The 12500-nt window shown below is 50.7% G+C and overlaps 1 protein-coding gene across 3 annotated transcripts in view; it reads right to left on the bottom strand.

Moving 5' to 3' along the window:
- The window catches only part of LOC134013688 (rho GTPase-activating protein 26-like), a 37440-nt gene that overhangs the window by 14456 nt on the left and 10484 nt on the right, over positions 1–12500 (bottom strand). For all 3 annotated transcript variants that reach the window (XM_062453330.1, XM_062453333.1, XM_062453332.1), the window contains exons 2-10: positions 6585–6680; positions 5289–5350; positions 5107–5178; positions 3486–3587; positions 3219–3329; positions 2738–2842; positions 2246–2375; positions 1324–1424; positions 300–394 (exon numbers count right to left, since the gene is read on the bottom strand). In XM_062453330.1, the coding sequence (XP_062309314.1) occupies positions 300–394; positions 1324–1424; positions 2246–2375; positions 2738–2842; positions 3219–3329; positions 3486–3587; positions 5107–5178; positions 5289–5350; positions 6585–6680 (874 nt within the window). The remainder of the gene's footprint in view (positions 1–299; positions 395–1323; positions 1425–2245; positions 2376–2737; positions 2843–3218; positions 3330–3485; positions 3588–5106; positions 5179–5288; positions 5351–6584; positions 6681–12500) is intronic.

Here is a 12500-nt window from a genome sequence, read left to right as displayed (position 1 = left end):
ACAGAGACAGAGAGACAGAGAGAGAGAGACACGCAGACAGACAGACAGAGACACACACACAGAGAGAGACACAGACAGAGAGACAGACAGACAGACAGAGAGAGAGAGAGAGAGAGAGAGAGACACACACACAGACAGACAGACAGAGAGAGAGAGAGAGAGAGAGAGAGAGAGAGAGAGAGAGAGAGAGAGAGAGAGAGAGAGAGAGAGAGAGAGAGAGAGAGAGAGAGAGAGAGAGAGAGAGAGAGAGAGAGAGAGAGAGAGAGAGAGAGAGCGAGAGAGAGAGCATGGGGACTCACCTGTCTACTGCCTCCACATCAAAGCAGAACCTCTTCTCTATGGAGTCTGTCTTCCTGCGCGTGCAGGACTTCAGAGTGAAGCTGTCCTCCTCTCCCTGGAACGCACACACATCACACACACTGCTTTAAGACATGCACACAACACACACTGCTTGAACAGACACACACAACACACAAAGCTATCCTCCTCTCCCTGGAACGCACACACAGACACACATCACACACACTGCTTGAACAGACGCACACACAACACACACCGCTTTAAGACACGCACAGGAGTTTCACGTACTCTGTGTCACACACACACTGTACTCAAACACACACACACACACCCACTGTACTCAAACACACACACACACACTGTACTCAAACACACACACACACACACACTGTACTCAAACACACACACACACACTGTACTCAAACACACACACACACACACACACACACACACTGTACTCAAACACACACACACACACAGTACTCAAACACACACACACACACACCACACTCAGCACAATGACTGCTTCACCACCCATATTACTAATGGCATCCTTGACCCAGTTGATCCAATGTTTTTTTTCCAGCCACGTCTTAATGGGGGTCATTCGCAGTCTCTCTCCCTAACACGCACTCTCCCGTTCAGCAGCCTATTAGCGGCAGTCCCGTCCTCCAACCCAGAGCATCGAACCACAGCCGAAAAGTGCACCTCTCTTCTCCCCCCCCCCCCCTCCCCCCTCTCAGTGTGCGTTTAGGCTCGGGCATCGTGTCGGTGCGGAAGTGGACCGGCGTCGATGCAGCCCTCATTGCCAGATGGCCCAAGGTCTGCCGTTGGCACGGCAACTCTCGCGACTCGCTGGGCTCGACTGCCGGCCCAGAGGGCCAACTGCTGGCCAACGTGGATATGTGTTGCCAGTGGCGGCTTGCCAACGCAAACGAGGCTTATTTTAACATAAACAAGTTGAAATGGAGTACTCAGAGGGTTACTAAGAGGGACTGTGCGGCTGTCGGCAGACGGACTCACCACTTTCCCTCCAGACTTCTGGTCGAACAGCACCATGGTGACTCGCTTGGGCTCGCGGTGGTAGGTGCAGTAGTATTTGACCCAGGCTGACACGAACGAGCCTAAGAGAGATGGAGAAGGAGAGATCGAGAGGGAGAGATAGAGAGACAGAGGGTGAGACAAAGGACAGCTCCTGTAACTGCGTCCGCCCCCGGGCACCCGGGGTTTCCACAGTAACGGCACGCGCACCAGGTTCCCTGGACTTGGACCGTCGCGCGCGAACGTGACGTCCTTGCTCCCGAACGCATCAGCGTGGTTTGTGTGTGGCGGTAAATCAAAATCCATTTGTCTGAACCCTCCAGCGAGGGGGTCAGCGCTGACACCTCTCTGCTGTGTGTGTGGTAGGAGGTGGCGCTAGGACACTAAGGACGTCTGGCTTACTAATACTACACACTAACAGGTCAGACAGACAGACATGAGGTGACCCATACAGGTGAACGGATTGACAGATAAACCGACAGTTTGTAGAAAGAAAGGCTAAGAACACACAGACGGACCGGCAGCTGAAGAGGCAGACAGGGAGACAGAGAGACATGTAAACAGGAAGACATGTAACAGCCAGGGAAACAGGACATGCAGGTAAACAGGAAGACAGGAAACAAACCGGCGGGTAAACAGGAAGACAGGAAACGAACAGGCAGGTAAACAGGAAGACAGGAAACAGACAGCCAGGTAAACAGGAAGACAGGAAACAAACCGGCGGGTAAACAGGAAGACAGGAAACAAACAGGCAGGTAAACAGGAAGACAGGAAACAGACAGCCAGGTAAACAGGAAACAAACCGGCGGGTAAACAGGAAGACAGGACACAAACAGGCAGGTAAACAGGAAGACAGGAAACAGACAGGTAATCAGACAGGCAGAAGAACAGCCCAGGCACTGACGTTTCTCCTGTACGAACAGGTATCCCTCCATGGTGTGGGGGCTGATGTTCTTGTGCTCATGAGGGTTCTCCTTCATCTTGGTCATCAGGCCCTCCACCTCCGACCGCGTGCTCTCAAAGCGGTTCCGTGTCTGGACAGGCGAGGAGGGAAACAGGGAGAGAGGAAAAGGTATAAGGACTCGTTCTATGCCCGGGCATGACCATCTGTCATGAATTGACCCCGGTAATGTGGACCGGGCGGGTAGAATATATGCATGATGTATTTCAGCCCTAACGTGTGACTGTCTGAAGTGTCTAACTGTTCAGGTTGTTTATGGTTTCCAATGTACTGTTTCATCCCCCCAGAGAGTCAGAGCCTTCCCAGGTTGGAGTCACAGAATGTTCTGGAACGATCAGGTTGTACTCTGTGTGGGGTGGCCTGGTGGGGAGGGGAGCGCTGGTGCCTCCCTGAGGCCACGGGGGGGGGGGGGGGGGGGGGGGGGAGCAGCCTTACGTTCTGAATACTGATGGTGAGGTCTGTTTTGAAGTGGTTGAAGTCTTTGGCCAGCTCATAGCCGTGGTGGTAGTAGGTGAAGAGTCCTTGGAGGAAAGCCAGCAACTGGAGACAAATAATAGTAGGATGAGTTTAGCTGGATGAAGAGAGTGCTTCTAAAAACAAACTGACAAAGAAGACGTTTCAATTCCATCAAGCATTTATCCTTTGAATGGCAACATTGTCAGTCAGCTAAAAGTAAATATGCTTACTAGTACATACATCGGTGGGAAAATATTTGGGGGATTTATTTTGAGGTCAAATTTTTTTTATTTATGAAACTCACAACCAGTCCAATCTTAAAGAAATGTCAATACTAATTCCAATTTAAGGTCAGTTATGACCACTTGGGTAAATACTAGTAAGTCTGGTTAGTTATGTGTGCAGTAAGTAAGTTGGTAATAAACAATAGAGGTTAACATGAGGTTAGGATGAGGCTCACCGGCTCCACAAACTCAAACATTTTCCTCTCCTGGACCTCCTGCACCTTGAACACATACTCCAGAGAGACCTCGTAGAAATGCTGCCGTACGTGGTCCACCTGACTGTCTGCCTGAAGGACAACACGCACACACACACGCGGGCATGCACAAAAGCACACGTGCAAGATGCACAAACAAACACACAGACAGACAAGCATGAGGACTCTGAGCAATGTTCTGTGCTGACTCATTCGTGTGTGTCTGCGTGCTTGTGTGTGTGTGCTTACTTCATGGAGGTGAGACTCTTTCTTCTTGGCGGATAGGCTGAGGTGCTTCTCCATGACTGCACAGTATTTCTCTGTCTCCTTGTCGTACTTCTTCCTGGCTTCCTGTAGACAAATGTTTTTCATATTGGATTATTTTTTTATTTTATATAATCGTACAAATAAATTGTTTACTTTGACAATCAGTTCGGCTTTCGAATTGAGGCAAATAAATTAAATGAATATTTCTTATTCTCGTTACGACAGCTCAGACACCTCACTGCCCCCACATTCAGGGTAAACCATCGTCAATCTTAGCTCATTTATCTTCTATATCTAAATCCATTTCTCTCCAGAGAACTACAATATGCCCAAATAAGATTCTTCTGGAAACACAACTGATGCCAGCCTAGCTGAGCCAAGACCGGCACAACTCATAGCTGGCCGGTAAACAATAAAGAGCTTTGTAACTCACAATGTGAGGTCATCCCAGACACACAAACACACCTAAGGAGGGAGGATTTCAACGACAGAATGGCCAACATCACTACTGCATGATCTCATCCCATGGTGACCCCTGTCCAGTATGACATCATCCGGCGTTGTTATTCAACGGCTCTTCCTCAGACTGCTAGTAAACGGTGGCTTCTAGTGCTCGTTTTAGATCCGTGAGTAGTTCTAAAGTCCGACGTGACATCATGTCTGAGGATCCTGTCAGTCCAGCTCAGGATCGAGTCTCACGAAGCACTTAAAAATTCAGGCCACTGAAATAACCTCCTCTTGTTATACCCGTCCTGGCCAGATGGTGGCAGTATGACCACAGTCTCTTAGGTCTGGCCTGCTCAAACCAAATCAGCCTCTTCTATCGAGTTTACAAGAAGCTCGGACATTTCTGTTGAACAGATCAATTACGCCTCCTGCTGCATTTCTACGAGAGAGAAAAAAACTACAAAAATGGTTTCTCTGATCGGAGGCTTTCTCTGATGTCTACATGTACAGGATCTGTCACAGAGAGCTGTGTCAGACAAGATATTTAATTTACAAGGTTAAACAGGGATTAAGGGCTCCCTTCATGACCCGAATAGAGATTATTAATTCGACTCGTAATCACAGGGATTGTAAAATCACACAATGAGCTCCGAGGGATTATGTCAAAAGCAAGAACGAGCGCTTGGTGTGTGAGATGAGCGTGTGTTAACCTGCTGAAAACCTGCGAAAGCTGGACACCCCGACTGGGCAAAAAAAAACAGAATTACCTCAGGGCCAGATTTGTGCACACTCTGCATTGTGGTTTCTCAACCGTTATACTGATTCTCTACATTCCAGGCCTTCCCGTTTTGCTTTATAAGATCTCCGGAGTCTACCTCCCTAAATTATAGGCCCTCTGTGTTGTCTTAACGCTATGCTTTCTTTCGTTTCTTATGTACGTTCTGGATTTTGTGGCTCTGGGGGATGTTTGTATGTTTCGCAAGGGTCCGTGATTCATGGTTCTAGATCTTCTGTGAGGTTCTTCTGTGCCTCTATGTTCTCGAGGCCTCAAGGAGTTTACCAGTTTCACCACCTCCCAGGGCCCTGGCATCTCTGTTTCTAAGGCAGTTCGGTTTCTATGTCTCTTAGGGTTCTGCGTCATCTCAGTTCTCCTCACCTTGGCGGCGCTGATCTGCTCCTTCCGGAATCTCTCCAACGGCGTGATCAGGACATCGTTGGCGTTCTCGATCTGAGGACCCAGAGAGAGAGAGAGAGAGACACCCGTCAGCACCTCGCTCTACAGGAGCTGCTTCGACGGTTCCGTTTGACGGTGCGTGCGTGCGTGCGTTCCTCGCTCACCATCCGTGTTCTCTCGTCCTCCAGGTTCTGTAGGACTCCCGCAAACTCCTGCAGAGACTTGGCTGTGGGGAGACAGAGACACACAGGGAAGGAAGAAAAGAAGACGAGGGTGATAGTTGGATCATTTGATGACTTTGCAAAACCTGCCACTCGTAAATCGGATTAGGCTGACAAACTATGAGGCGTTTTCAGTTGCAGTATTTGTGTCCTAGGGAGAGGCAAGCGTGCTCCTGCTTGTTCGCGATCTGAAACAAGCCAGGCATGAATGCTCTGTTTCAAGTCAGTCTCGCCACTCGAAATGCCACCACCATCATCCAGAATTGACACGTCCAGGGAGTTGTCTCCAAAGTTTCTTGCTTGGACTTTCGATTTGCGCCATAAAAAAAAAAACCTGGGTAAATACCCATCGACCAATGTGAGGTATGCGGTTTTAAAAGGCACTTCGCGTTCTATAAAAGGTGATAAAACTCGACAGTGAATCTAATCACATGGGTTTCGAGATTTCCAGACCAGTTGAGGTCAGCCGAAGTTCGAAGTTCTAGTTAGAGTGGTGGTGGATTTTGGTGGGGGGGGGAGTGTGTATGTGTGTGTAGGGGGGGGGGGGGGGTTCTGCAAGGCTAGAGACACAACCACTAACAAAGAGCACCATCAGATCCTATTGTGTTGCATAACCATCATGTCATCAGCCCTCTGGGCCATGTTCGAATCACGACGAAAACCTGAGACCTTAAACACATGAGGAGGAAGTGTTTTATCCAGCTTCGAGGAGTTTCGATAAGTTGTGGTTGGAGCTAGGAAGTTGTACAACGCTGCTCGGAAAGCTTAGGTGATGATCAAACCGGTGTGGTTGCAGTCGCTGCAAATGTTCCCAAGGGTCAGTTGGAGATAATTGTGGGTGGAACCGATAGTGCTGAACAGTTAGGTGTGGCCAAACGACCGACTACAGCAGCCAAGATATGCAGTTTCTGATGACTCGACTCTTTGTTTGTTTATTTTACTTAAGAAGGGCCGATACACGTTCATTAGCACTTGGCTCAGCTCGTTTTCATCTGCAGGGCCTGGCTGGTTGATGGCATAGAAAACATGAAAAGCAAACATTCAAAATCACCTAAGCACACAGGTACTGAACAAAACACATGTGCGGAGGCAAATAATAAAACGACATCATTCAAATCATGACAGCAGGTTTGAGTGTCCAATAACCATAGCTTTATAGACCTGCACAAATCTATGTTTCATGTTGAGAAGTCGTGCAAGGGTAAACTATCGCGGTGACGGGTCGGGGACGTTTCTCACCGATGCAGATCTCGTCGTCCGTCTCGGCGTCCCCGATGCACTGGAACTTGAACTCGTCGAGTGACTCGGCGAACTTCCTCTTGGCGGTGGAGAGATCTAGGAGGCGAGGAGAGAGAGTTACACGAAAGGGGAAGCTTGAAGGAGGCGTGTAGACGTCTCGAAAGAGTCATTTCTGTTCTGAGGAGAATTTTAAAAAGTTATTTTTCCCCACTCCATATCCGACATGTTGCTACAGGGAGGTCTAAAAGGCCATGCCAGAGGTGCAACACACCTGGGCTAGAGAACCAGGACGTTTGTCCCTCTGCACCAGGACCAGCTACACACACAGAATCTAAACCCAGCCGGACGTGACCCCCATGACCTCACCACCTGGCAGAGTGACAGAGCATCACTGTTTTTGTTTTGGGGTCTCTCTACAATCTCGTAGCGGTTGGAATTATTAAGTTCTACTCCTAGATAATCATTGCTACATTCTGTGTGGATGCTACAGGTTTTTTAAGCGTTTGTGGGGGCTCTGTGCTGTACGGGATACTGACTACTGGGTCTGTCTCACACACACACACGCACACATCATCAGTGCAGCAGATATGAAACAGGCTGGGTGAGGGGGTGTCCATTGACGGAGTGACTGGCAAGGAGCGGTCGGAGCGGGAGTGTCTGGGAAAGGTCACTCTTTTCCATCTGGCCGATCAGAGATGCGAGCCTGTCACGCCCTCAGCCCTAACCTCGCTCATCTCTGCAGGGTGTTCCACCCCCCCCCCCCCCCACACACACACACCTCTCTCTACCATTCCCTCACCCTTTATCCCCCTCTCTTTCTCCCTCTCTCGGCCCCCCTAACTTATGACAGCTCCTCTCCCTACAGTGGGGGGGATATAAACTTGTCTGAGTCAACCCTCCATTGTAGTCCCCTTCACCGTGCACAGAAGGGAACTCCCGTCTGGTAAAACTCCACACCCCCACACCCCCACACCAGGGGTTCCTCACCCTCGACCCCCACCCAGACCAGGGGGGTCCATACCCCGCCCTGAACCTCCCTACCTCACCTGTGGAAGCCGTTCTGGATGGTGGCCCCTGGTTCTGAGATTTTGATGTGATTGCCATTTAACTTGCAGTGTGTACGCATGCTCCAGAACACACGCAGGTCTATAAAACTTGCTTCCAGGATATCCCGGAGAAATACACATTCCTTTAGTACTGTGGCTACCGTCCATCTGAAAGAAGGACTCCAGTCGTCGTAATGATTCTCGGCGAGTGTGCAAAGTGTTGGGTCTTACCTTGGCTTTGGCATCAGGTTTTGAGCCTGGACTACGAACACCAGATACATTACAACTGACAACAATGTGGTATTTAATAAAAGCTGTGCGCATGTCACTCTGACCCCAGAGTCTCCGCCAACACAGGCACCGGTAACATGCACAACCGCCACCCCCCAACCCCCCCCACACACCACTTTGCAGCACAGAAACCGCACACACACACGCACGCCCAGCCACACCATGGAAAAGCTCTCAGCACCTTCAGAGCTGTGAGGCTCGCTGGATGGCTCCCTAATACGAACCACATTGTTGGCCTGACAAACTGCAGCCACGTAAACCGACCTCAAACGCTAGCAAAACAATGGGAGGCAGCTCTGGTGGGGATCTCCCGTGGGACACCTTGACATCTCCGCACACTCCAAACGAACGAGGGCTCATCTGTGACCTCCAGTGAACTGATAGGGGGGGGGTGGGGATGTGTCTCTCGTAAGCCTACGGGGTCTAGGACTGCTACAGTATGTGTTTCCATGGACGGCAGGTTACTTCAGACACACTGCTGGCAGTGGTTGTCCTTGGAGACCAGAGGAAACAGAGCAGGGGTAGGCAGGGTCTAAAAATAAGTGACCCCGTTGACACCTCTACTCTCAGGCCAACACACAATGACACACACACACACACGTAAACATACTACGCTCGCGCACAATGGTGCCGTGCCGTTCTGCTCTCCCGCCCCCCCCCGGGGTAGGTCGAGAGGCGGCGGCCAATCAAGAGTCTGGCAGCCCGGCTCAACCAGGAAGTGCTGAGCTAAGGCAGCCCGGCCAAACACCACGTGACATGGCAGTGTGGGTAGACAGACGGATAACAGTGGAGGAGCTGTGAAGTGTGTTTTTGCGAGCGTGCATGTGTGTGTGGGTGGGTGGGTACGGGTGCGAGACATGGCTAAATGTTATCATAGCGTCTAAGATTTCAGCTGCTGAGGGATTATGGGACTTCCAGTGCACCATTAATAATACAATTACTCACTGGCAGGATCAAACTTAATGTGAGCGTGTGTGTGTGTGTGTGTGAGTGAGTGATCATTTTAACAGCCCCTGTCCCGTGACCACAGCATGGACCTCTCCGTGACCGTAACACACACACACACACACACACACACACACACACACACACACACACAGAGAGGAAGAAACACAAGAGACACACACACAGCACAAAGGGAATCTTTAATGAGCTGGAGTCAGGGTAGCGGCCCTGCACTTCAAAACACACACACACGCACGCGCTCACAGATGCACAGACACACACGCGCGTGCTCACGTCACAGAAGTGGCCCTGTAGCCATATGAACAGGATATCCATGCGGCAACCGCCAGAATCACAGTCTTTGTTAGACATCCATCTGAATAGAAACACCATTCATGTCGGAAGACAAAGGCAGATTTGAGTCACACAGCATTGGTCTAATTCCTGAGTTGACCCAGGCAGCTAAGGAACCAGACCAGGGTAGCAGCTCTGACAAGGCTGGGTGGGGCACAGCACAGCAGAGGCGAGGCCCAGTTAGACAGCACCTCTGACAGGGCTGGCTGGAACAGCGACTAAGACCCAGGACAACAGCAGCCCTGGAACTGCGCTAGCTGGAGCGGAAACTAGCTCCCAGTACGGCGGGGCGCTCTGCTTTGGGCTAGGTGTGTAGAGGAGGCTGCCTTGGTCTATAGGCTTATAGGGCTATACTTATCGGGCTTTTGCTTTGTTTTAGTGATATCGGTTTGAGGACTACCGGTCTTTCCTCGTTCGACTTGCTGTCCGTTGAGCCCTCGGAGATTCCACTCTCTCCCTATCTCTTCTGATCATCCCCCCAAGCTGTAGTCTCTTTATGCGGGCTGTGTGTGTTGGTGGGGGGGTGTGTGGGGTTGTGTTAGAGGGATGGTGGTGGTGGTGGTGGGGAAGTTAGTCTGGTCCAGAATATCATGACACAAAACTGGGAAAGGGGAGGGGGGGGAAAGGAAGCAGTCAGAGACAAACAGGAAGTAGAAGGGAAAGAAAAAGCGAAGACTTCCTTCCGAGAGTGTAGGGTGACCCCAGGGTCAACAGGAAGTCGCCCTTTGGACGTCGTTCCTCTATTCTGCCCTGTCAGCTTCACACACACACACACACACACACTTTGTTGAATATGTATGTGTGCAAATATAAATACATACATACAGTACTGTGCAAAAGTCTTTGGCAAAAGGCTATTAGGTTAAACTATCAGGGAACCTAGTAATCTACTCATATCAGTGTCTTTGGTCTGGTTCAGAGTTAATGCTACAACCTCAGGGGTGATTCAGTTTAGCCTTCCCCACTCAAGTGATCCCTCACTCAGTTGGGATGTAATATGATAATCCCACCCAGACAAGACTGTATAATCTGGACAAAGGTAGTCTTGCATGGCTGGATTTTTAACTGGAGCTTTATGGTCCGTTCATAATCTAACCCTGAAGTGTCCTCCTTCCTCTGACCATGCACATGCCCTTTATGGAGTGTGTGGATCCTAGTGTGTGTGTGTGTGTGTGTGCACGCATGTATTAGTGTGTGTTTTTCTGTGTCACCGCTGTACAGTGGAAGGGGAGGGGAGATGGGGGAGGGGGGGGGGGGGGGCAGAACAGAAATAATCCCGTTTCCTACCGCCAACCAGCTCTGCCTCTAGACCCCCCCCAACGCCACCACCTCGACCTTGCTTCCCTTGTCCACTGGAACACACACACACACACACAGAAATGACACCCTGCTCAAGGCGACACCGACCCAGATCCTACCCCAAATTCACACACACACACAAATGTCGATTTCCGCATACCTCTCAATCACGCGCTAATTACTGCCACTTGTGTAAATATCCCCCGCTTGTGCTTTTAGTGCTGCGTAAGGCCCAGACCTGGTGTGCTCTCTGCCCCCCCCCCCCCCCGACAGACAGGGGGGGGGGAAGGAGAGGTCGCAGTGCGACAGGCAGACTGACAAAGGAAGAGACTGCATGACACAACAGAGAAGGGGGGGGGGGGGAATAGCCTGAATGTTCCATTACACAAAGGAATAGAGAGGGAGCCATGTCTAGATGGGCCTATTCTTTACATGAACTGAATGGTCGCACTGTAAAGGCTCACAGGGATGGCCTTAACAACCCCCCCCCCCCCCTCTCTCTCTCTCCACCACCCGACACCCCCATACACACACACACACACACACAAACACACTCGCTCTCTCTGTCTCTATTAATTCGCACTCTATATTTGAATCCAGTTCATCGTTGGTTCTATTCCTCGGCTTCCGGAAACTTTCCGCAGGGTGTGGCAATCTCCGAGGGAGCATGAGAGGGTGTGACTTCACACACACACACACACACACACACACACACACACACACACACCCTCAGAGCTAGCAGACAAATATACAAGTGTGTGCAGGCCAGGCAAGCGAACACATGCATGAACACATAGCATACAGAACTACTTGGCTCAGTAAAAAAAATGAAATGCCTGAATGCCTCACATTGTGTATGCTTTATTACGTTCTCCTAGTAGGCCCAGGAAACCTGGCCTTGGTGTATGGTAAACACACACACACAAAACACACATACCCACACTGGAAACATGGCCTTTGTCTATCTTAACAGCTGGCTTTCATAACATCTGCATGTGTCAGCAGGGCCAGTGAAGGCATGGAAGTGGGATTTCTGTCAGTGTATGTGTGTGTACTGTATGTGTGTGTGTGTGTGTGTGTACTGTATGTGTGTGTGTTATAAACGTTGACAGAGGGGCCATATGGGACATGAGGTCACACCCCACTTGCCTCATCCCCCCTCCCCCCCCCCCCCCCCAACACACGCACTCTTGCCCTTCCGGACTGACCAGAACATTGCAGAGGAACATTACTGAGGAGCACTGTGTTTAAACAGAGATAACACTGGGCCTGTCCTTGCTAACAGCTGATGCCCATTCCTCCCACGCCATAGTCGTATTCCAGACCAGAGTGTGCCAGGGAACCTGACTCAAGTTTACAGTTTAACCACAAGCATAGGTCACCAGGCAACGCAGAGGAAGACCAATCGACAGAGTGGGGAACATGCGTGCGGTGGCTATCTCTCTCTCTCTCCCCCTCCCTCTCTCTCTCTCTCTCTCTCTCCCCCTCCCTCTCTCCCCCTCCCTCCTCTCCCTCTCTCTCTCTCTCTCTCTCTCTTCTCTCTCTCTCTCTCTCTCCCCTCTCTCTCTCTCTCTCCCTCTCTCTCTCCCTCTCTCTCTCTCCCTCTCTCCTCTCTCCTCTCTCTCTCTCTCTCTCTCTCTCTGTCTCTCTTTCACGCTGAGGAGCGCCGAGGAGCGCCGAGGAGCGCCGCACTCCCAGAGGTTTTTCCCTTTTCTTTCCCCCCGTAGTCTTACTTTCCCCGAGCTCTTTTCTCTGCAGTCTTTTCTCTCTCGTCCCAGGACAGGGCCTTGTCAATGTTCGGCCACATAGCTCCGGTGTCTTAGCAACGGGGGCACAAAAAAGCTGCTCTGGCGAGAAGCAGGAAAAAGGCTGGTTGTTCTCGCTTTCCCTCTCGCTCCACTTTCCATTTCCCGCTCGCCCTCTTCCTTCCACCCTCTCTCCGTCTCCCTCTCCCTGTCCCTCTCTCTCTCTCGACGAGTTT

The sequence above is a fragment of the Osmerus eperlanus genome, chromosome 27 (assembly GCF_963692335.1).
Source record: "Osmerus eperlanus chromosome 27, fOsmEpe2.1, whole genome shotgun sequence".
Classification (NCBI taxonomy): domain Eukaryota; kingdom Metazoa; phylum Chordata; class Actinopteri; order Osmeriformes; family Osmeridae; genus Osmerus; species Osmerus eperlanus.
This window is presented reverse-complemented; position numbering and strand designations above follow the sequence as displayed.